This window comes from Pelophylax lessonae (assembly GCF_965119305.1).
Source record: "Pelophylax lessonae genome assembly, chromosome: 1".
In the NCBI taxonomy this organism is placed as follows: domain Eukaryota; kingdom Metazoa; phylum Chordata; class Amphibia; order Anura; family Ranidae; genus Pelophylax; species Pelophylax lessonae.
Genome location: NC_138768.1, coordinates 457,546,692 through 457,572,908, shown reverse-complemented (window position 1 = coordinate 457,572,908; position 26,217 = coordinate 457,546,692). Strand labels below are relative to the sequence as shown.

The 26,217-nt window shown below is 45.7% G+C and overlaps 1 protein-coding gene across 10 annotated transcripts in view; it reads right to left on the bottom strand.

The window, feature by feature from the left end:
- MYO9B (myosin IXB) overlaps positions 1–26,217 on the bottom strand; it is a 296,901-nt gene that overhangs the window by 131,756 nt on the left and 138,928 nt on the right. For all 10 annotated transcript variants that reach the window (XM_082260874.1, XM_082260880.1, XM_082260879.1 and 7 more), the window contains 3 exons: positions 14,286–14,402; positions 12,191–12,325; positions 5,470–5,591 (listed from right to left, as the gene is read on the bottom strand). In XM_082260874.1, coding sequence (XP_082117000.1) covers positions 5,470–5,591; positions 12,191–12,325; positions 14,286–14,402 — 374 coding nt within the window. The remainder of the gene's footprint in view (positions 1–5,469; positions 5,592–12,190; positions 12,326–14,285; positions 14,403–26,217) is intronic.

Sequence of the window (26,217 nt, the reverse complement as noted above, 5' to 3'; positions counted from 1 at the left end):
GTTTATGTTGCAGGCGTTTATCGGGCATTTTTTGGGCGTCTTTGGAGGCAGGCATGAAATCTGAAATTCTGTGTAGGGGTATATATACACACACGCACACATATATGTATATATACACATATAGGTGTGAAAGGAGCGGAACCCCATCCCTGCGCTAATGAAATTATTTGCAGGGATGGGGTTCCGCTCCTTTCACACCTATAGGTGTGTATGTGTATATATACATATATGTGTGTGTGTGTGTGTGTATATATATACCCCTATACAGAAGTTCAGATGTTATGCCTGCCTCCAAAGATGCCCAAAAAATGCCCAATAAACGCCTGCAACAAAAATGCCCAGGTGTGAAAGGAGCGGAGCCCCATCCCTGTGCTACTAAAAAATTTAAGAAAAATTATCTTTTTTTTCTGGTTCTGGCTCTGGCTCCTGCTGCTGTCAATCAAATCCAGTGACATGGGAGCGGGGGGGGGGGGGGGGGGTCTGAGTCCTGCTGTCTGTGCCAATGGATGCAGCAGCAGGACAAGGGAGGGTGCCCGCACGGGTGCCTGTATGCAAAGCAGCTCTCTGTGGGGGCACCCGAAGAAGGAGAAGCTGCCAGGAGCGACACCGGGGCACGTATGAAGGTAGATCTTTCAAGAAGTAGACTTTCTAGCTTTCAGTAGTGTAGGAATCACTGACCCAGACAACCCTCTATCTTTCAGTACCTGGCTTTCAACAGCCAAGCTGTCAAAGCCAGCGACTGTAAAGCAGGATGGAAGATTGGCCCTTGGGACAGCAGATCCTCATGAGAGGTTGTCTCCAAGGGGCGTCAGCGACCAGCCACACCAGATAGGTGTACCAAGACCGGCGAGACCAATCCTGAGCCACTAGAATGACCGGAATTCCCTCTGCCTCAATCCTGCACAAGAGAAGCTTGATAGACGGTAAGGCGTAAATCAGACGATACATGCCCCAGGGGGCCACCAGCGCGTCTGTGGCATCCGCTATCAGATCCTGTGACCGTGCCATAAACCTGTGCACCTTCCTGTTGAGCCGAGATACCAACAGATCCACCTCACCGGAGACACAGCTGATGAAACACCTCCGGATGAAGGGATCACTCCCCTTAGTCCTACGTCTGCCGACTGAGATAATCTGCCAGCCAATTTTCCACCCCTGGAATGTGTACGGCAGAGAGGGTCGGAACGAAATGTTCTGCCCACCGAAGAATGCCAGCTACCTCCAGAGCTGTCAATACACTTCTTGTTCCACCTTGCTGATTGACATAAGCCATGGCCGTGGCATTGCCCGATTAGATTAGCTCTGGACACCCTGTAGGCGATACGTCCAGTAATTCTGGCACAGCCTGATCTCTCAGAGTTCCAGGACATTGATCAGGATTCTGCAATCTTCCAGTGCCCAAGCTCCCTGAGCGGAGTTCCGACCCAGGACACCTCCCCACACGAACCGACTGGCATATGGTGTGACCACTGTCCAATACAGGAGGAGAAAAGATTTGCACTGGCGAAGAGCTGCAGAGCAAAGCCACCAAATCAGAGACCTTTTGTTTTTTGGCTCAGCTGGATTTGATTGTCCAGTGACTTCAGACACTTGTCCCATTTGGCCAAGATCTCCCTTTGCAGGGACCTCGTATGGAATTGTGCAAACGGGACCGCCTCGAAGGTAGAAACCATTAGGCCCAGCACCCTTACACAAGTCCGGAGTGTGACCACCTGGTGGACAACAAGAGATGAATCACAGCATGCAGCTTCTAGGGTTTGTCCAGAGGAAGAAACACTCGGTTTCGTAGAAGGAACCAGAGCAGACTTCTGATAATTCAGAAGCCAGCCAAACTCCCTCAGAGACCGTATAGTGATGTCCACATTGTCCATCAGAGCAGTAGGAGAATCTGCTCGCAAGAGAAGGTTGTCCAGGACGCCCAGCACTGCGATCCCTCGCTGACGAAAGAACGCCAGCACCGGAGCCAGCACCTTGGTGAAGACCCGAGGAGCCGAGGTGAGACCAAAGGGTAACGCCACAAACTGATAATTCTCCTCTACCACGGCAAAGCAGTTGGTGACAGACACATATTGGAATGTGTAAGTAATTGTCCTTGATGTTGATAGAGGCGAGGAAATCCCCCTGATGCAAGGATGTCACCACCGTGAGAATAGATTCCATTCTGAACTTCTGTACATGCACAAAGCAGTTCAGGGCCTTGAGATCCAGCATTGCACGCACCTTGCCTTCTTTCTTCGGGACTGTGAACAGGTTTGAAAAAGAACCCTAAAAACGTTTGAGTTGCAACTGTAGCAATTACTCCTTGAAGCAACAGGTCTTACACCGCCCCTAAGAGGGCTAGCAAGCGGTCTGGGGACAGGCACATATTGGAAGGAAAAAACCTCTCTGGAGGGTAAGAACTAAACTGGATCTTGTAGCCGGACCGTATCACTTGGTGAACCCACTTGTCTTGCACCAAGGAGGTCCACGGGTCCGGAAACCAGGAGAAGCTGTCCCCCCACATCAGGCACGGATGAGGGATCACCATCATGCAGAAGGAGCTTTGTCTGCAGGTCTTGAGAAACCCGCTTTGTATTTGCCAGACCAAGATCGCTTGGATCCTCCCGAATAGGCCTTAAAAGGCTTTGAACCCTTGTCAGCTGATCCTGAGGGATAAAAAAGGATGGGCCACGTCTGTGACGAGGTTCCTTACCCTTACTAGCCTGTGAGACTCTTAATGAGGTCATCCAGGGTAGCTCCAAACAGGCGAACTCCTTGAAACGGAAGATCAGTTAAGGCTTTTTTTTATTTATTATTTTGTTTAGAGGTCTGGTCCGCAGACCAACATTTGAGCCACAAAACGTGCCTAAGGACCAATGCCGAATCAGACAGTCTAGAAAGCAGGGGAGCCGCATGCAAAGAGGCATCACAGATAAAACTGCAGCCCCTGGACCAAGTGGTCCGTCAGCTCCACAAAGGCAGGGGGGAGCTGGTCACCCTCCAGGTGCTGTGAAAAAGCTTAGCCCACTCGGTCAGAGTTTGTGACACCAGGGCAATGGTGGAGACCGGTCTGAGTGCCGAGCCAGTGAACATAATGTGGGCCACAGCCTCCGCCTTTCTATCAGCAGGATACTTAAAAGTTGGCGATTCTTCCACCGGAATCATGGTTGCCTTATTCAACCTGGAAACCGGGGAATCCACCAGTGGTTGAACAGTCAACTTCTTAAGGAGGGACTCTTCAAAGGGGTACCTCATTGTGAATTACATAGGGACCACAAAGGGATGTTTTGGACGTTCCCACTCTTTTGCGACAAATCTACAGCTGCGTCCTCCATTTTTCAAGTCTCACGCACAGACACAATCAGTGCGTCCACCAGTGCCTTTTCGTGCGAGGCTACAGGAGTGGGGGAATCATCCTCATTATCTGAGAACTCAGAGCGCGAGGCCGCAGACCCCTCAGGGTAGGCTACATCCACGGCTGCCAGATCAGATTCAGAATCGGAGGAGTCAGCTGAAACAGGGGATGGCGGGGAGCTTTTTACTACCCCGCCCCCCAAAAGGGACACAAAAGACTAGCACTGCCGTCAGTGCATCAATGGATGGTTGGGACCCAGAGGGCCCCACAGGCTCCGAGATGGGTTCAGGTGGGGAAATGTGCTCCAAGGACTCCATGAGGAATTAGGGTACCCCACAAAAGTCCAAAAAGACATTGCCAAGGGACACCCCCACCGTGCTGGCAACATCACCTAGTTGTCAGCAACAGAGCACCCCCAATCCTGCAACAGAGAGGAGAGAGAGAGAGAGAGAGAGAGAGAGAGAGAGGACCCCACCAGACTCTCCACCCCACTAGGTAGTCACCGGGAGTACCAGGATTAAAGCTCTCCAGGTGCTGCATCCAGGAAGGAAAGAGGCGCACCAGGGGATAAGGAGGGGCTCCCACAGCTAAAATGGCTGCCCAGAAGGCTCCACAGTAATAGTTGCCATTCATTTCAATGCCAGACTAACGCAAACATCGACTAACGCAAACATCGACTAACGCAAACATTGACTAATGCAAACATCGACTAACGAAAACCTGGCCGCCAGCCTATACAGAAAATAGGCTACAACAAAATGGCGGCTCCACGAGGCTCCCTGAGACCGAGAAGGGATCCCCGGGCCCAGGCAAGACACAGAGCAAGTGCGGGAGGGGGGGGCGTGGCAGGAGCCCCCCACCAGGTACAGCTCCCCCCAGCTGATCGCCCCATCGCCAGCGGCGCCCCCCCCTCCCCCCCCATCGCCAATACAGCACCCTGCCCCAGCCCGAGGTGATTGCCAGACCATCATACGACCCCAGTATAACTGGAGGGGGAATGAGGGGGCAGAGAAGGGGGTCCAGCCAGCCAGGAGGAACGCTGCGACGCAGACAGACTCAGTCGTATGCGTCCTCGCGAGGCGTTTAACTCGCAGCCCAATATATATCTACAAAGAAAAAATTGCCAAGACCAGAGATCCCAGCAAGGAACTAGGTCCATACTCCTGACTAGGCAAAAAAAATTGAGTACCTATAGCAGAGAGGGGAGTATACCTCCTGGGACTGCCCATAGGCGTATTCAAGTTATTTTTCTGCCTAGTGTCCTACTCCTGTAGGAGGCACTAGAACCCAATGGTTAAGATGATCAGGAGCTGTGTCCATCAATAAACAAAAGAGAAAAATAAATTCTTAAACATTTTGCATATTTAGAGAAAAATATGAATTTGGTATATTTAGAGAAATACATAAAAATTATAAAACAAAGCAGTGTTTTGTGCCCATTGGAAATACCTTTTTTTGTTTAGTAATTTGCAGCTATAATCATTAAATAAGTTGGAAGAACCAAAGTTAATTAAACTATCTTGGCAAAAATATAGAAAAACTAATTTAAAAGTTCTGTTTTTGACAAGGTAATTAAAAAAAACGGTGATGGTCAAACAGAAAAGATATTTTGGAGAGCCATTAATCTTCGGCACATTGTTTTACACTCTCTGTGAACACTCCTATTACAGCACAGCTTATTCATAGATTAGGAAAAGCTTGCATCATTGACGTAAAGATTTTTTTTCCCCCAAGATATGATCAGTAGTGATGTGCAAAGTAGGAGGAGTGACTACACAGAGAACACAACATGGGAGCATGAAGACAAAATTTCTCCTAAACAGAAAAGGGTTGGAGTAAAACTGCATGAGGTTTATAATGTGTCTATAAATACACAGTGTTGGTTCTTTCATTTATGAGTTACAAACACTTATTTCTGGAATGTACTACCTAATTACATATGATAAAAATTAAATATTTTTTATAGAATAGCACCTTTTTTAATAGGGTTTAATACAATCTATAACCCACTAAAGCTGGCCATACACTGTTAGATTGCTTTGTTCAGCCCCACGAAAATTTGCTTAGTATGTTGCCAGCTTAAATCGTAGCAAAATACAGAAACCTTGTATGTTGTGGGACTTATCTATACATACTTGCTTTCCTCATCCAGCAGGTAGAAGAGACCTGTTGGCTTCTTGCTGATCAACTGTATGCAACCAACATTATCTGTATAATCAATATTGTGCCAGCTAATTCCTTCACCTTGGTATTCCTCCTATAAAGCAAAGGACACATTACTGGCTTCATCAAAAACAGGTTTCAATTACTATTAGTAGTAACAGGAAGGCCTCAAGCACACTGGATGTTATAAAAATACCAGTAGCATTAAGCCTCGTACACACGTACCGATTGTTGGCCGTGAATTTTCGGCCAACGTCCGATCGGCTGATTGTCGGCTTGTTAGTATGAGGATTCCGACAACCGACTGCGACTTTTCAGCCGAACAAAATCTGGTGTGCATGCTATAAAATTTTTTATGGCCGTCACCACAACGGCCGATTTTTCGTTAGTCAGTACAGATTTCGGCAGACAAACATCAGATGAGCAAGACTGGGCATGCTCAGAGAAGAAAAAACACATGGAAAGTAAACCAGTACATGACATCACTTCTGAAGTTGGTTGTTGTTGGCCGAGAAAATTCGTGTGCAGTCTAGAGCACATTTCAACCAACACAACAACACTGGACAAAATACGGCCGATCGGTCGGCCAACAATCGGTGCGTGAGGCTTTAGCTGTAGAAAGTTGTAGCTGAAGAGTGAGTTCAGCAGCGTTTTTCAGTGTTTTTTAGCAAAACTAAACTTCCACAAAAGCTTATGGCTCAAAACACTCATAAAAACGCAGAATAGCAGTTTTTTCAGTTGCTGCGTTTTTCAGCTTTTTTCACAGTTAAAGTGTTTTTACAGCTGAAAAACTCCTCTTCAAACCCACCAGTTCTGGGTTTTTTTACAGCCAGAAAATGCCCCTGCCAAAAATCATTGATAACAGCCTTTGTGTGCATGGACGCAAAAGATAACCTGCTGGAGAGTTTACTGGTTGCAGAAAAAATGCATGAAGCCAAAAAAAAGCAGCAGCAAATATGTCCAGTGTGCATGAGGCCTAAAAGTAATTGAGTTCAAAGTAATCTAGGACAGAAGGAGAAGGAGGAGTTTGGTTGGTATTGCTCATATCAAATTAAATATTTACTTCAGTTTTCCAATTCTTACTAGAAGAAAATCAAGTTTGCAATGTTGTATCATTTTTGCTTCTATAAAGGAATACAGCACCTAAAAGTTTTGCATGTAATAGAAATCATTGGCAACTAACATTTAAAATTCTTAAAAGTATATATCAAGGCCATATAAAAAACATAAAAATGGGGATATTGCTGCGCTAAAATGTAAAGATAAAACCATACATAAAATAAATGAAAGGTCAACAGACCAATTGAAAGCAGCCAGCACCTGATCTAGAATCAGAAATACCAGATCCGAATGGCACTATAGAATGGAAATGGTACAGCGCTAACAAAAATAAATAAAATCCACAGTCCATACAAATGTTTACAATGGATCAAATATAAAATGCAGTAAACAAAGTTCATCAGAGAGTGCTCCAAAGAGAAGGGAAACTGTCCACCACTTCAAACTTGGAAAAAGCCCCGAGTGCAGGAACCGCCACCAAGATAATAAATGGCCTCTTACCAATATGCAATGACCCCCATTACAAGGATCAAAGCCAGCCTGTGTAATCAAACCGGTGCCCAGATCGACATGTACCGATTCCTAATGCTCCCTCAGCAGCTCCAACCGGAACAAATGCACATAAGAAGGAAAGGGACAACTCCAATAGTGAAGTACGTTCACAGGTTTATTAGGTAAAAGCAGAGTGGCAACTCACATTTGTATGAAGAAATCACAGCATGTCTTGGAGCTATACTCTCAGGAACTTTGTTTCCAACCGATAAAATGGCCGCCGTGTCTCCCTGCTGGCCTCAGCACGACGTACCGCAGGTTCCTCCTCCGACCGGTTTCGTCAACACGTGACGTCGTCAGGGGGTGTGGCCTACGGCAGAACGTCTCTATTTATATGCTGGGTGAGACAGGGCGGAACGCGCTGCGTCCAATCCAGAGCCATCAGGAAGAGGTCGTCCCAAACCACCAACAGGAAGGAGACCAACCAAAACCCGGAACCGGAAATGTGCCATTTCCTGTTGGTGGTTTGGAACGACCTCTTCCTGATGGCTCCGGATTGGACGCAGCGCGTCCCGCCCTGTCTCACCCAGCATATAAATAGAGACGTTCTGCCGTAGGCCACACCCCCTGACGACGTCACGTGTTGACGAAACCGGTCGGAGGAGGAACCTGCGGTACGTCGTGCTGAGGCCAGCAGGGAGACACGGCGGCCATTTTATCGGTTGGAAACAAAGTTCCTGAGAGTATAGCTCCGAGACATGCTGTGATTTCTTCATACAAATGTGAGTTGCCACTCTGCTTTTACCTAATAAACCTGTGAACGTACTTCACTATTGGAGTTGTCCCTTTCCTCCTTATGTGCATTTGTTCCGGTTGGAGCTGCTGAGGGAGCATTAGGAATCGGTACATGTCGATCTGGGCACCAGTTTGATTACACAGGCTGGCTTTGATCCTTGTAATGGAGGTCATTGCATATTGGTAAGAGACCATTAATTATCTTGGTGGCGGTTCCTGCACTCGGGGCTTTTTCCAAGTTTGAAGTGGTGGACAGTTTCCCTTCTCTTTGGAGCACTCTCTGATGAACTTTGTTTACTGCATTTTATATTTGATCCATTGTAAACATTTGTATGGACTGTGGATTTTATTTATTTTTGTTAGCGCTGCACCATTTCCATTCCATATAAAAAACATATTTAGTGCAACTATCCATTCAAACATTGCAAGGACAGAAAAATAACTGTTGAGGTGCCAAAATATAGTGTGTTTCTAGTTTCCTGTTTGTGCTGACAGCGCAATGAGGTTGATTAGTGAGTGCGAGTATACACACTTTATTTCTCTAGTGTGAAGGATATACAAGCAAACATAAATTTGCTTTTCACATGACTGGACAATCGAAGGGAATACATTTTTTTTTACCTCAATACATTCCTTGCATTGTGGTAAAAAAATGTTTAGGCATCAGTTTTCCCTTTCACCCTCCCCTTTTTACTTACGTGAGCCCGATCCAGCGCTATACCCATCTGCAATTCTTCTCTCCCCTCACTGGCTTTGCTAATGGCTCCTGCTGCTGCCAATCAAAGCCAGTGATGAGGGAGCAGGGGCGGCCCAAGTTCAGTTCTCTGTCAATAAACACAGACCGCGGGGCCTGGAAGTGAGTCCACACGCATAGAAAGTGGTTTTCTATGGGGGCACTTGCCAGAGAGGAGGAGCCAGGAGCGCTGGCAGGGGATCCGAGAAGAGGAGGTTTTGGGTCGTTCTATGCAATTCCACTGCACAGAGCAGGTAAGTATAAGCCAGTTATTTTTTTTTATAAATTGTATTTTTGACTTACTGTAAAATCCATTTCTCTGATGTTCATTGATGGCACAGCACCTCATCTTCTTGACCGCAGGGTTATATTGCCCCCTACAGAGTAGGACACTAAGCAGAGAAAAAGCTTGAGCACGCCTATGGGGCAGTCCCTGGGAGTATACTCTCACTTCCTGCTTAATAGGTCAGCAGTGTCAGAAGAAACAAACCCAACTCCATAGGAGGGGCGGGTGCTGTGTCTGTCAATGAACATCAGAGAAATGGATTTTATGTTAAGCCAAAAGTTCAATTTTCCCTTTCGTTCATTGACGGACACAGCACTTTATCTTCTTGACTGTAGGGACGTCCCAAAGCAGTGTCAAACATGAGGGGTGAGAACAGCAGAACAAAACAACTTCCCCAAGGCTAAACTTATCCAACCAGGTAACTTGGAGCTCAAATGTCAACAACTGGAGCTCACCTGAAAAAAAACACCCTATAAAAGAGGAAAAGTCCTCTAAACAGCAGCCTGCAAAAACTTTGCGGCCAAAGGAAGCACCCGCAGATGCCAACACATCCACTTAATAAAACTTTGTGAATGTGTGTACAGACAACCAAGTGGCCGCCTTGTAAACTTGCATAACTGACGCCTGGTGACGGAAGGCCCAGGAGGCACTAAGCACCCGAGTAGCAGAGGTGGGGGACTTGAGTCAAATGACTTGACTTAAGTCACCAGTTTGAGGACTTGAGACTTGCTTGACTTAAATTAATAAAAGACTCGACTTGACTTTGACTTGGTATTCATGACTTGAGACTTGACTTTGACTTGAGACATATGACTCGAAATGACTTTACTTTAACCACTTAAGCCCCGGAAGATTTTACCCCCTTCCTGACCAGGGGGTTTTTTGCGATTTTTTACTGCGTGACTTTAACGGACAATTGCGCGGTCGTGGGACGCTGTACCTAAACGAATTTGACATCCTTTTTTTCCCCACAAAACAGAGCTTTCTTTTGGTGGTATTTGATCACCTGTGTGATTTTTTGATCATGCGCTATAAACAAAAAAAGAGCGTACATTTTGCAAAAATAACTATTTTTCACATTTTTTTTATATGAAATTCCCCCCCCAAAAAAATGTAAAAAGCAAAATTTTTTAAAATTTTCGGGCAATTTGTTTTATGCTACATATGTTTGGTAACTCGCAAAAAACATATTTTGATTGGTTTGCGCAAAAGTTATCGTGTTTACTAACAAAAGGGAAAGATTGTCATTTTTGGTGTTTTTTTTTTTTTTGAGTAATGGCGGCGATCTGCGATTTTTTTTACGGGACTGCGACATTGCAGCGGACAGATCGGACACTTGACTGACATTTTTGACACTTTTGGGGGTACCAGTGACATTACTGCAGTAATCAGTGCTATGCATATGCACTGTTACTGTAAAAATGACACTGGCAGGGAAGGGGTTAACTGTATTGGAGAGGGAGGGGTTAAGTGTGTCTTAGGGGCGTGCTTCTAACTGTGATTGGCTGTGGCTACTACTGTAAAAACAGAGATCAACGGTTCTACATAGTAGAACCGTCTGATCTCCATTTTTACACAGGGGAGAATGACACGATCGAAACTCGATCTTGTAGCTGGAGCGAATTACTTTGTGGACCCACTTGTCCTGAATCAGGGGGTCAACAGATCCGGAAAACAGCAAAGTCATCCCCCTGCCCCAGACACTAGTGAGGGTAACCCTTAAAGTGGAGGAATTTATGTCCGCAGGTCTGGCGGAACCCGCTTGTGGTTTGCCCGACCAAGACGTCCGTACCCTTGGAAGCCTGAAGAAGAATAGTACTCTATTCCCTTGTGAGGCCTTTTCCAAGAAAGCTCCAAACAGGCAATCCCCCACGAATGGAAGATCAGACAAGGACTTTTTAGAAGCTGGGTCTGCAGACCTGCATTTCAGCTAGATAATGCGCCGCAGGACCATTGCTGAGACAGACAATCTAGAAAGCAGGGGAGTGGCATCCAAAGAGGAGACACAGACAAACTGTAGCCCTTGGACCAACTGATCCGCCAGCTCCACAAAGGCAGGGGGGAGCTGTTTCTCCGCCAGGTCCCTGCATAGAATTTTAGCCCATTCAATCGTAGCTTGTGACGCTAGCTATTAGTGTGACACACTAATAGTAAATACCGGCATAAGTGAAGAGCCACCCACAGTGAACATATGGCGGGTCAAGGCCTCTGACCGCCTATCAGCCGGGTCTGAGATGACCGGGGACTCTTCAGCCAAAATTACAGTGGCTTTATTTAACCTGGAAACCGGGGCGTCCACTACAGGAGGCACTGTCCATTTTTCAAGGAGGGAATCCTCATAAGGGTACCGCATTGCAAAACGCTTAGGGATTGCAAAGGTGCGGTTTGGGCACCCCCACTGTTTTAAGACAATATTGTCAAAGGCGGCGGGAAAAGGGAACACCCTCACCGCTTTTGTGGATCTGCGGGTGCCAAAAGTGACCTGCACCAGGCGGGGGGGGGGGTCGTCGGGGCGCTTTTTGCTAGCCCGTTTGCCCAGGACCAAATCTACTTTGGACACCAAGGACTCCAGGACCTCCATTAGTGCAGAGAGTTGTTGGGCCCTGGAGCCTCTGAGAGGGGGTCAAGTGGTGAAACATGCTCCATGGACTCCATGAATGAAGAGGGGAACCCACAACAAGAGGTGTAAAACACTGCAAAAGGGACACCCCACCGTGCTGTAGCATTACAATGCCCAGCACTGAGCCCTGCAATAGCAGGAAGAGGGAGAGAAAGTACCACAAAGGCACTCACCACACCAGTCAGGTACAGCCGAACTATCTGCACACCATGCAGCGATTAGGAAGCGTAACATCGCTGTATGTGTGGACAGATGGGGGGGAACGTGAATTGGGAGGGAGGGGAGCCTGGGGGTCTGACCATCCCAGGGAGAGGCCCACGTCCACCCCAAAACCTGCCAGGGGTAGAGGGGGTACAGCTATTTAGACCAGAGATCCCAGCAAGGAACTAGGTCCTTACTCCTGACTAGGCAGAACAAAAATAAAGAAGACCTATAGCAGGTAGTGGGAGTATACTCCCAGGGACTGCCCCATAGGCGTGCTTAAGCTTTTTCTCTGCCTAGTGTCCTACTCTTGTAGGGAGCAGTATAACCCTACAGTCAAGATGATGAAGTGCTGTGTCCTTTAATGAATGAAAGAAAATGCATTTATAAAACACTTTAAATAAACTCTTAAAAATATCATTTGAGGCAAGAATGTCTCCTGCATCAGCTTATTATTGCAATCATAAACCTATATGGGTAAATATACATTATGATTTTATCTCTTACCTGTTCTAACTTGAAGATGTGCTGGTTGAAGTAATACTGGAGCTGTTCATTGGCATAATTAATGCAGAACTGTTCAAAGCTGTTGTTTTCAAAATCTTCAAACCCAAAAATATCAAGGACTCCAATTGATAGGCACTGAAGAAAAGGAAAACATCAAAATAGAAGCATGCACACATCTGTTAAAATACACAATGCCTTTAAATAGATTTTAGCTTCCATACAAATGGCAGAAAACGTAAAATACAGTATTACCAACCAAAGACATTCTGTCTGATTAATAGCTACATATGGGGGGCACCGAATCTACTGCCTGAACCTACTGGTGAAATAAGGGTATTAAAAACCTACATTACCTACCTTAGGAAGATTCTTTACAAGACTTTACGTCTTTATGATTTTAGTTAGTTTTGCCTAATACAACTTAAGGCTGGGTTCACATATATGCGAATGAGATGCGTTTTTAACCGCGGCCAATTCCCATAACATGTGAGCGTGATCAGCTTTTAATGGAGCCGGTTCACACATGTCCGGGGTGGCTGTGGTGACATTTTGAAAAGGGTCCTGTGCATTTTTTGGGTCCGGTTCAGATGTGAATTCAGGGAAACAATTTACACCTGAATCGGTTAACAGAAAACGCACAGGACACCAGGCTGCAAACTGCAGCCGCAAATATGTGAACCCAGCCTAAACATACAACTAAAACACAAATCAGTTTATTGGACTCTGATCTGACATTTCCTATGCTGTAAGAATAACTCCTAGACCGAGACCCTGATAAACTTGTGTTCAGATATTATGGTGGATTAAACACCTAAAACAGAAAACATCATAAAGCTCAGGACAACTGGGCTACGATTGTGGAGAATACCTTTAAAATTTGAGTAATCAAAGGAAATGATGCCACTGCTGTTACTCCTCTTGCTAGAGGAGAAGGCTGCCTTCAGAGGAAGCTCCAAAAAAATTATCACAGAAGGAAGCCACAACTTTGCACGCAAGCACAATTCCCTGCTAGAAAGAGAAGCTAGTGGAATAATGGAGAAGAAGAAGAATTTAAGGTAATTCAGCACCAACTCATGAAATTCCCTGTAGCCGGAAATTCCAGAGCACTTTATTCTTCCCTCTGCCAACTTCAGCCCTTTATGCGGATTTCATTTTCCAGCAGGACTTGCCACCTACCCACACGGCCAAAAGTACCAATAACTGGTTTAATAATCATGGTATCACTGTGCTTGATTGGCCAGCAAACTCACCTGATCTAAACCGCATAGAGAAACTGCAGGGTATTGTCAAGAGGAAGATGAGACACACCAGACGCAACAATGCAGATAAGCTGAAGGCCACTATCAAAGCAACCTGGGCTTTCACAACAACTCAGCAGTGCCACAGGCTGATCGCCTACATGCCACCCCACATTGATGAAGTAATTCACTCAGGAGTCCCGACCAAGTATTGAGTGCATACTATACTGTACATGGACATACTTTTCAGTAAGCCAACATTAAAGGATTAAAAATCCTTTTCTTTCATTGGTCTTATGTAATATTCTAATTTTCTGAGATACTGAACTTTGGGTTTTCACTAGCTGTAAGCCATAATCATCAAAATTAAAAGAATGAGATGCTTAAAATATATCACTTTGTGCTTAACGCATCTAAATAAAATATATAAGTTTCACTTTTTACATTGAATTACTGAAATAAATTAACTTTTTGATGATAAAGTCGCATGACAAGTCGCAGCTCATGTATTTCAATGAAAGCTGTTTAAATATATGCGACTTAAAGTCACAGTGACTTTAAAAATGTTCCTGCGCTACTATGATGCGACTTGAGTGCCATAGACTGCAATGTAAACTCTCAAAAGTCACAAGACGGTCGCATCCTAATGTTATCAATTTGACCATTGCACAACAGTCAAAGCCAAAGTAAACAACCAAAGCGCATCCAAGGCACACCCATCCAATGTTGAACCAAAGCTGCAATGTAAAGTCACAATGGAAATCACACAACATTGGAGTTGCACAAGTGTGAATGGAACTTTAGATGAATACATCGTAGCAGAATTGAGAAGCAGGACCTCTATGCTGTTTACTCACACTGACAGACTCCTCCACGTCCTTTTTGTTGAGCAAAGCATGGTTTATCCGGAGGACTATCCAGTCAAATAAGGCACTGTACAATGATTTTGCCATTGAATCACGGGCAGTGACAGCCTGAAAGAGATTTGCAAGTGGACAGCTTATGTGATATTAAAGCAGAAAACAGGTTCTGTACAGCATAGGTTCATAAAGCTGCCTTTATGTATTGTGAAAAGTAAAGAAAAAAAAAAGGAAGTGTCTCAATAGCATGATGTGACTTTTTATTGTTTGGCAACAAACAATTCCACACATTTATAAATTCTATATTTTTATCCTGTTGAATAAAAATTGCATTACATCGGAAATACAAAAAAGGAGTGTGCATCATAAGTGATTTTTTCCCTTATTTGGTATAAAAATGGACTAGTCTGGCATAAGCATTTGATCGGGTAGTAGAAGCTATCAAAATAGTTAAACTGCTGGAAAGGAACACTGGATATTGTATTTTTTTTATCCTTTTATTTACATCCAACTCCTTAAAGTAGCACTAAAGTCAGCTTTTTTTTTTTTACCAAAATGCATTTACAGCATTAAAGTAAAAAAAATACCCCCAGTACATTAACAACCCTTATCTGTGCTTAGCTACTGTGTCCCTTGTCACTGCTGTCTGGTCCTCCACAATCTGCATTGTTCCCCTAACTTCCTGCTTGTACATGAGACAAGTGAAGGCAGGGGAGTGATTGGCTCATGCTGCTGTCTGGGAGGAGGTAGCAGTGATATAGCTAGCTAGGCACTGTGTGTTTGAATAGAAGCACACAGTTCCAGCCAGGAGCATACATGCACCGAAACCTGAAGGAAACACAGGCAAACAGGACAGGAAGCCAAGGTTTAGGGACAGGCCAGGAGATAAAATAGGAAACACATTTTATAGGAAGCAGATTTTACATATTACGGAAGTATGGACTTCAACTGAAATGGAAAAAAAAAAATAATTTAACTGTCTGGTACTGTACTCCATAACTTGGAGTACAGTACAGGACACAGGCAAAGTATTCATAGACCTTGGGTTATACTGTGCCTCCACTGGTGATGAGATGTCACTTCCTACACAGCTGGTGTAGCAGCTGAACCAGAGAGGAAAACTGTAGCACATGTCACAACCCCTTAGGAGTGGGGGGCACCCTTTTTTGGAAACAAAGTTTTAGGGAAGATAAGTAGGCTTTGTGGACCAAGTCTTGCACTGCAAAGAAGGGCTGAACATAGGTTTGGTAACCTAGTTGAAACCTGGGTAGAGTGATTAGGTGCTCCGTGTAGAGGCTTCGTGGTAGGGGTTCTGGAATCTTCCACTGTGAAAGTAAAACCTTTTCTCGTGTGACATCTTTTATGAATTGGTAAAGTGTCGCTCCAAAAAAGAGGTTTTCCTTGAAAAGGTACAGGTGTGAGGTGCTTTTTGCAGGCAGCTTCAGCTGCCCAGGCTTTTAGCCACAAGATTCTGCACATGTACTGTAAATAGAGATTAGGGCCATTTTGGAAATTTGTCTCATGACATATTTTATGTCGTCTAAAAAATAATAGCAGATTTCAATTGCTTTAATTGCTCTGTTAAAGCACATTCCTGAAAAAAGAGGGTCATCTTGGTTGTTCAATGCCCTGGTCCAGTTAGCTGCAGTTTGACATACTCAAACTGCATGGGGAGTTGGTTGCAGGGCAGGGCCTGCCAAAGTAAAGAAAAAATTTAAGAGTGTATCAAATTCAATCTACAGAATCTTTGAAAGAAAGAATGCCTTCAAAGGGTAAAGTGAGATATTTGTATAAGACTGGGACAGCAGGATCAACCACAGAAATAGACATATTTTTGTGAACTCTGTTTCCACTAGAAAAATAGAGTTTGGTAAAGTGATCTAATCCACAGATTGCACAGTCTTTCTGGTCAGAACAGGGAATGTCTTTAACCACTTCAAAACCAGACACTTTTACCCCCTTCCTGCCCAGGCCAATTTGCATTTGCAATACTGTACCTCCTACGACATTTTTATCATTTTTTTTCCACACAAATAGAGCTTTCTTTTGGTGGTATTTAGCCACTTCTTGCCAGGCCTATAGCAAAATGATGGCCGGGCGGGAGATTTCTCATTCTCGGACGTCATATGATGTCCCCCGCAGAACGATTCACTGGACACACCAGATGGCAGATCGGTGTAGTGGCCCGCTGCTGGTACCATATGATCGCTGTGACCAATCACAGCATATCCCATGACAATTGTACATAATGGACGGCTTTCATTCATACCAATAATTGTGTACTATTGTGTTAATCTCCGTGATTTGTCACAGTGATCACATGGTACAGACAGGGCCAATCACAGACCAACTGTACCATGTGAGTAGCTGTGGCCAATCAGAGATCAGCACAATAGAAAACATTGAATGAATGGATATTATTCAGAAAAAAATGGTAGTTTATCGTGGTGAAATTTAGTGGTATAAACAAAATGTTAGCGTGTAAAACAAAACAAAAAAAAATTCTGATCACCTCCCCTAGAGTAGTACAGTGTTACTATGGTAATACTGTTTCTATGGTCATCGTATGCAAAAAAATATATTTATTTTTTACATACTGTCACCAGTCAGTCAGTGACCACCACACCAATTTTATGGGGATGCTGTACTGCATTGGCGACATTTAAAAAATGGAGGTAGGCAGCGCAGCTCCTGCTCTACACCTCCCGGAGAACCAACTAAGTAAGCCAGCCTCTGCCCCTGGGGACCGGCGGCTTCTCTCCCACAGCAATCGGAGGTATGCATGGACAGCTTTGTGGAGCAGGTACCCACTCGTGCTGCTCCACCCGCCCTGCAGCCCTCAGAGGAAGCAGAGGCCAGCACAGCCATCATTGCACCCCATCCCTGCCATGAAAGATGTTTCTGCAGCTTCCCTTCAACCACAGGAGGGATCACGGACTCTGCTGCATCTCCTGCAGACATAGCGCAAGGGGACTTGTGTGACACTACTATCCCCACACAATTAGGCCTGCGCTGTCCATGCGTTATCGAGCACGTACATCACATTGGTCGGCCTAAGGACCAGCAAACTAGGCCCAGGCCTGTGATAGTCAAATACCTCAATTACGCGGATAAGAATGCCATTCTAAAACAGTACCACTGTTCTCGCCCTCTACACAGACGGATGTGACATGCTACTTTTTGCGGACATTTCCATTGAGGTAATAAAAACGGCGTGAAGCTTTCACTACAATCTGCTCCTCACTTCATCACAAGAACATCAAATTCACCTTGGCATACCTGGCGGTTCTACACATCCATTTGCCTAACAGAACCTACCGCACCTTTGCATCTCCAGAAGACGCCGAGCACTATATCAATGAGGAGTCGGATATGGACACGAACCAGCATTCATCTACAGCAGACTCTGTCTGAAGATGTCCGACCTCGACATCAGTTCCCTCAACCTCAACGCATCCCCAACAAGCCTCCACCCAAACAGGGGCACTTCTCTGGCCACCCTAAGCGTTCTGAGATCCGCTGATCCCTTTTAGGAGGCTCGCCTTGTCGGGCTATGGTACCGGTGTTGTAACTATGCTGTGACTGGATTACTCTGTTGTTGTGTTTATTACTGAAACTATTTCTTTCCTGATGTTTCACCTGTGATGGGTGAATTCTAGGCCCTTGAGTGGGCTATCTTAGCCTCTGCTCTGGGCCTCTGCCTATCGATTGCCATCCTGCTGGCTGGACTCGTCCCCAATGCGCTCAATCTTCTGGGCCCCGTTGCCCCCCCCACTCCCTTCTGAGGGTGAATAATCTAACGCACCCAGCAACCTACCAAATTTTATGGGTAAAGCGCTATGGGAGGTGTTTAGTCTGCGGGAGCCCTGCATAGGGTTTGGTACTCATGCGGAAAAAAAAGTGAAGTTCTTAAAGGTTAACGGTTATATGGCGCTTTAGATGTAAACCCCGCAATTCCCAAGTTTATGGTTTACCTTCTTTATGCACTGCACTCCATTGGTTTACCTGTACCTTTATTCTATCCTCAGCTATCTACCACCATCTTGGTGATACCTGGTTGGAAGAACCGATGCCTGGCAGGAATACGTATGGTTCCTCCCTTTTGCCTTATATACTCCCACAGCAGACATGGCTTCTTGCAATGAAGGGAATCATTTGAATATTGTATCCTGGAATGTCAAAGGTCTCCGTTCCCCAAGTAAGCGTATGCATATTCTCAGACACCTGAGGCGTCTTCAAGCAGATGTGGTGCTCCTACAAGAGACCCATCTGTCCGCAGTCGACTTAAAACGTCTACATAAATTGTGGGTCGGCTCGATCTATGGCTCTACGGCTGTGGGTCATAACGCAGGTGTAGCTATTCCCTCCATAAGCGACTTCAGCACTACGTCCGACAGGTTCGGGCTGATTTGGATGGCCGCAAAGTGACCCTACAACTCTTTAGCTTCTGGTGACATACACATACATATACATTATATATATATATATATATATATATATATATATATATATATATATATATATATATATATATATATATATATATATATATATATATATATGCACCTAAATCCCCTGACACACATTTCTTTCAAGAAATGTCTTCCTGGATATTGCAAGCCCCAGACGCTTGCGTCCCCTACACTTACTACTCTTCTGACAAACCCGACCATCCATGATATGGCTATCTCTGACCATTGCCCTATAGCGGTTTCATTACCTAATAGTAAAAAAATTTTCATGTTCACCTAGTTGGCGCTTCCCTTCTTACCTGAAAGATAATGAGGATTTTCAGCGCATGTTGACGACTGCCTGGGAGGACTATGCCTCCACTAATGCAGCCCATCTTACTACTGATCTGAACCTTTACTGGGAGGCAGGTAAAGCTTTTTTATGCGGAAAAATCATCTCATATATCTCCAAATTTTAAAAACATAGCCGCCAGCACTTTCAAAGGGCAAGTACATTACTACGCTTGGCACATGAAGGTCTAATGTTAAATTGTACTCCTCAGGCTGAAAAAAATTGGCAAATGGCTAAGTCTTCCTTTGACTTATGGGCAGAACAACAGGAAGCAGCCAAGTCACCTATTATACACTGCGCTATCATAAATATGGACATAAGGCTGGTAAGCTACTAGCCAAGCTATGTGCGGGCACCCATCGCCCCACGCATATCAGTGCTCTTATGTCTGCTATCAGTACCCTTGTCACATAACCAAAAGATATAAGCAAACCGCTTGTGGACTACGATACTGTACTCCGATGACCCTATAGACCACACAGTCACGCAGTCACTACTGGATAAGGTCCAGCTGCCTCGACTTACCAAAACCGATTTAGCAGCCCTAAACACCCCTATACCTGTAGAGTAGATTAAAAAAAAAAAAAAAAAAGTAATGTCCCTACCATCAGCTAAAGCCCCCGGCCCTGACAGCTATTCAGCCGAGTTCTATAAACTCACCAAAGATTTTATCTCCGATACCTTACTGCATGTCTTCACATCCATGTGGGCAGGTGGACCTTACCTCCCGACAGGCTCACAAGCACACAAACTCATTTTAAAAAAGGGCAAGGATCCTCTGCTTCCAGGCTCGTATCGACAGGTATTGCTAATTAACGTTGATGCCAAAATCCTCTCAAAGATAATCGAGACACGTCTTGCCCTTCTGCTTCAAACCATTCTCCATCGCACTCAATCTGGATTTGTGGCTGGTCGCTCGGCAACCCTGAAACATTCAAAGGGTTCTACTAGCACTCCAACACACCAAAAAACACCCCAAATGAGATGCAGCCCTCATTTCCTTAGATGGCGAGAAAGCATTTAATAACATCAGCTTTGCCTGGCTCTTCAAAATCATGGAGACATTTGGATTCTTGGGCCCGATGCTCCAATTCCTACAACAAATGTACAAATCCCTGACGGCTAAATTATATACCCCTGACTTCACCTCTGATTCCACCCCCTTAATGAAGGGAACGTGTTAGGGATGCTCTCTATCCCCCCTTCTCTTTAACATTGCTATCGAACCCCTCTCCAGGATCCTTAATTCCCCCACGGAAGTCAGCGGTATCGCAGTGGGAGACCAAGTGCTTTGATCCGCTCTTTTTGCGGACGATATACTGCTGTTCGCCGCTGACTCCCCGTCCGATTGTTTTCAAGCTCAGGGAGTTATTTGCGGCCTTCCGTCTCAGCTCGGGCTTTAGGATAAACTTTGATAAGAACAAGGTACTTTATCTACACCCACATTTATCTAAAAACTGGCGCGGGTCATCCCCGTTTGCTTTAGCTATACAGTTTATTACTTACTTGAGAATACGCATAGGCCAGGACCCTTCATTATATTGTCTTAACTACCCACCTAAATTCTTGTTTCTAAAATCCCTACTGAACTGGAGGACTGGCCGACCCGGCCCTCTTTCGCTCTTCGGGAGATGCAATTTATTTTAAATGGTGTAATTTGCACATCTACTATACCCATCACAAACGCTCCCATTACTGATGAAACACTGTGATGTGCAGAAGATCCATAAGACGCTTTCTGCTTTTTTATGGTCCTCTAAGAAACCACGTATTGCTCTCCAAACATTATCTCTCCCAAAGATCGAGGGTGGGGCGGGTTTGCCCAACATCCGCCTTTATAATCTAGCATGTTTACTTAGGCAGGGACTAGACTGGCTCTCTGGAGCATCGCGATACTCTAACTTTCTAACTTGAGGCTGATCTAGTGTCCCCGTACTCCTTGCCTGCTGTCCTCCATTGCTCGATCAGAGCCCTACCGGCTCACCTCAAAACCAACGTTGTTATAAGAGATAAAGTGGTAGCATGGAGGGAAGTGCGGAGACTACTGGGGCTACCCTCAAACATTTCCAGTCACCTTACCATTCAGGGGAACCCCATGTTTCTCCCCTCAACACTACACAAAGCCTTTGGACTCTGGAAATCCCATGGACTTATCTCTGTATCCTCTCTGTACCAGGGCAGCACCAGCAAACCTAAATCGTTAGTTTCTTTGCCAGGGATACTCTTTACCTCCATCTCATTACTTTCACTACCACCGACTTCTCTCCTACTTACGAACCTGCTGCGGACCACAAAAAAATCCCTTCCAGAAGTCCTTTATTGATATAGTGCTCCAACGTAAAGACTACTCCATATCTAACTTATACGCACATCTGGTCTCCCACAACTCAGACAAACACCATCTAAATTTGTTTAAAAAGTGGGAATCCATCTTTAAAGACACTGCTCTGCTGGAAAAACTCCTTAAAAGTTACCAACATGTCCACAAAACTGGGAAATGTGGTGAGAGACCCATTTCAAGATAATGCACCGTGCATACTTTCCTTTTCGTAATGATCCAGATTATTCCACTCAGGCTCAATGTCCATGGTGCAAAACTCTGCGCCCCACCCTTCTGCATCGTCTCTGGGACAGGGTGGACACCATCAGGCTCCAGCACCCACATACAAGCCCGGAGGGATGGCTGTCTGCTTAACAACAGAAGCAGAATTGCCTCCTGCAATATCTGGAGTTTTCCCAGAAGAAGAAACACTCTAGCTGAGGCAGAGTCAAGAGTCAGAACCAGATAGTCCAGTTTTTATGGACAGAACCAAAAGCAGACACCTGAGGGTTCAGAATCCAACCAAACTCCCTCAGAGTTCGCAGAGCAATCTCCAGTTATCCAACAGAGCAGTTGGAGACTCTGCTCGCAGAAGAAGATTGTCCAGGTACCCCAGTACCGTGATCCCCCGCTGACTCAAAACAATGCCAGCAGCGGGCCCAACACTTTTGGGAAGACCCGAGGAGCAGAGGTGAGACCAAGGTCCATGCCACAAACTGATAATGCTCCTTGCCCACAGCAAAAGAGAGGAAGCGTCGGTGACCACTACATATTAGAATGTGCAGTTAGGCGTCCTTGATGTCGATAGAAGCAAGAAGAAATCCCCCTGACGTAGAGACGGCACTACCATGTGAATGGACTCCACATGGAACTTCTGTACTCGCACCAGCAGTTTAGCGCCTTGAGGTCCAGAATTGGACGTACTTTGCCTTCGTTCCTGGGAACTGTAAAGAGGTTTGAGCAGAAAAAAATAAACCCTGAAAGTTCCGAAATCTGAAAAATCACCCCTTGAAGGAACAGGTCTTGCACTACCCGTAAGACCGTAAGTGATCTGGGGATAAGTTCAGGTTGGAAGGGAAGAGCCTTTCTGGAGAATAAGTTCAAACTTGATCTCGTGGCCAGACCGAATAACTTTGTGGACCCACTTGTCCTATACCAGTGAGATCTGGAAACCGGCGAAGACCTCCCCCCCACTCCAGATACGAGTAAGGGCGCCCCTTCATGCAGAGGTAGCCTTGTGCTTAGGTCTGGAAGAGTCCGCTCATGGCTTACCAGACCAGGTACTCTTGGAACCTTCAATGAAGGCCCTGACTTTTGATCCCTTGTCTTGAGATCCTGAGAGAAGAAAAAAACCTCTTGAGTTGAGAATAGCCCACTTCGAAGATTGGACTCCTTGCCCTTGGTAGCCTGCGGAAGAAGCCTACTCTTCTTCCCTGTGAGACCCTTAACAATGTCATCCAAGGATGCTGCAAACAGACAATTCCCTACAAGGGGGAGAACAGATAAGGCCTTCTTAGAAGTCTGGTCTGCAGACCAATATTTCCAGAAGAGAATATGCCGAAGGACCACTGCTTATACAGACAGCCTAGAAAGTAAAGGAGCCATATCCTTGAGGTATCACAAATGAGAATTATAGTCCCTGCACCAACTGATCCACCAGTGATCCGTCAGCTCTGCAAAGACAGGGGGAAGCGGTTTCCCCTCCAGATCCCGGTGTAAAAGTGTAACCCACTTGGTCAGAGCTTGCGACATCAGGGCAATAGTAAATGCCAGCCTAAATGCTGAACCAGCCACAGCAAATATGTGGCGGGCCAGAGCCTCAGCCCTCCTATCAGCTGGATATTTAAAAGGCCGGGGACTCCTCAACCGGAATGAAGGTAGCCTTATTTAACCTGTAAACGGACCAGTCCACTACAGGTGGGACCGTCCACCTTTAACGTAGTTAATCCTCATAAGGACACAGCAAGCAAAAAAGCACTTAGGAGCCACTGCGACAACTCCACTGTTTTGTGACAATGTTGTCAAAGTAAGCGGAAAAGGGAACTCCCTCGTCGCTTTGGAGGGTCTGTGGGTGCCAAAAGGGACCGGTGCCTCCAACTCAGCATCAGCCGCAACCTCAGTAGGGTCGCTATATACGACACTCACCGCCACCAATTGCAATCCCGCAAAAGGGGATGCCGCCAAGGGCCCACGAATGGACCACCTACTGGACCCCACTAAAAAAACAACAAGGGGGTCGCCCTCCATAGAGGGCATAACAGGAAAAAGCCCCCTTACAAGGGGGCCACCCTCCGTGATGCGGAAGCGCAGGCAGGATACCCTGTTAGCCCCGCAGTGTTAAAAAGGGTTCGGTGGCCCACACAATAATGGCAGCAAGGCTGTCGTTAAAAAAATGAAGTGCCCCAATAGTGCCACCCCTTCCAAGGGAGACGCCAGACTGATCACATGGCCTACCAGGCCGCGGTTTAAATTTTGGTGGAGGCCCAGCCAAGCAGATGCCCAAAGGAAGAGTGGGGGCTTCAGCTAAACGAACTAGGGCCACCCCCCCAACAGAGGTGCCCGATCACCCAGGGGAGGGCGGATGCCCAAACAGGAGGCAGTCGCTTCAGCCATCCTCACAGGGGCCTCCTCACGTAGTTTCCGACTTGTAGGCCGCAAAGCCACGGCCTAAATTTTTGACCAGATCAGGGCGCATGAGGCGCATATCCCCGGATTCTAAACTATCTGCTCCCCCACCCTAACAACTGCCGCAGGGAGCCCAGAGTACATCCCTGCCCTAGTCAACAACCCCTAAGGTGGCAGGGAAACACACTTTTTTTTTTTTAATTAAAAAAAATATATATATTATTATTATACAGGATTTATATAGAACCAACAGTTTGTGCAGCTCTCTACAAAAGGAGGGCAGACGGTACACTTACAAAACAATTTAATACAGGAGGAATCAGAGGGTCTGGTCCGTTATAGCTTACAATCTTTTTTTTTTCATATTTATTTTTTTACATACTGTGACCAAAGCAATACTGTGTTATCATAGTAATACTGTACCACTCTGTGGAGTTTGTTTGGGATTATTTTTTTTGCATACTATGATTGCTTATAGCTGTAAATATCACTCCTATAAGCAAATATTTTTCTGAATGACCACAAGTAGACACTGTATTGTTGTGATTGGCCACAGCTAATCATATGGTACAGATGGGTTGTGATTCACCCTGTCTGTACCATGTGATCACTGTGACCGAGAAAAGAAACAAGGGCGCCAAGTCATAAAGGTAGATGAACAGCTGTGTAATTTAATGTAGTAACTTACATGTTAAAAACAGGTATTCCATTGAAACAGCATGCATGGTGTAAAAGGACAGTCCCCACAGTAGATCCGATGGAAGATGCAAATGAAGGACAGTCACATCTGGGTCCTGTGTGGCGCGTCCTGTGTAGTGGTGAAGGAAGTCCTGAATACCGGCAATGCCGGGTGATGCTGCAAATGGCGTGGGCTCCCTGGCTGGGCAGCCTCACCGCTGTCTGCCGTACAGCAGGAAGGTAATAACCCGGAACCAGAAATAGAAGGACAAGTCTGTCGGTTCCTCCACGGAAGCCGACAGGAACGTACACTGAACCGAGAGTAGAGGGCGGGCTGCAACGTCGTTTCGGAGGACCTCCTCCTTCATCAGGCAACGATGAAGGAGGAGGTCCTCCGAAACGACGTTGCAGCCCGCCCTCTACTCTCGGTTCAGTGTACGCTCCTGTCGGCTTCCGTGGAGGAACCGACAGACTTGTCCTTCTATTTCTGGTTCCGGGTTATTACCTTCCTGCTGTACGGCAGACAGCGGTGAGGCTGCCCAGCCAGGGAGCCCACGCCATTTGCAGCATCACCCGGCATTGCCGGTATTCAGGACTTCCTTCACCACTACACAGGACGCGCCACACAGGACCCAGATGTGACTGTCCTTCATTTGCATCTTCCATCGGATCTACTGTGGGGACTGTCCTTTTACACCATGCATGCTGTTTCATTGGAATACCTGTTTTTAACATGCAAGTTACTACATTAAATTACACAGCTGTTCATCTACCTTTATGACTTGGCACCCTTGTTTCTTTTCTCTGTTACATGTTTGGAGGGTATCCCTACCTCTTGAGGAGCTGCCTGTCCAATCTTCACCCCAGTACCCTGATTTGGACTTTTTGTACTCTTTCATCAGCAAGGATCCATCCGGGATCATCGCATGATTGATTAGGACTTCTACACACTTGAGGTTCTTGTATCTTGTTTGCCCTGCAATATTCTCAATATTTTCATTGTTACCCGATTTAATTTAATTATTTATCCATTTATATTTTTAATTTTTTTTTTTTTTTTTTTATATTTATATTGGTGATTCATCTGTGGTACCACTGGTCATGTGGTCCCCTCCAAAATGGTCCACTGAGCGCTGATTCACTGACCTAGGTCAGTGTGTGTCTTTTGATCACTGTGACCAACTACAGCTAGCAACAGAATTGTATACAATGAATGGCATGAAAGGAAGCCATTCATGGTTCACAATGGTCATGAGATCTCCTGCGATTGGTCACAGTGATCACATGATACCAGCAACAGGCTGGTACACTGATCAGTAATCAGGTGCCAGATCTTGCAAGAGCATGGCCCGCTCTCAGAAGGACGTCATACGTTGTTCTCCCAAAGCAATAGGGTTCCCGCTGCCGGTCATTTTACAGTGGCGCGAGCGGGAAGCAGTTAAAGATTTTGCAGGTCTCTTTATACCCAAAGGGGCACTGGTCAAGAAAGAGGAGAATCAAGCT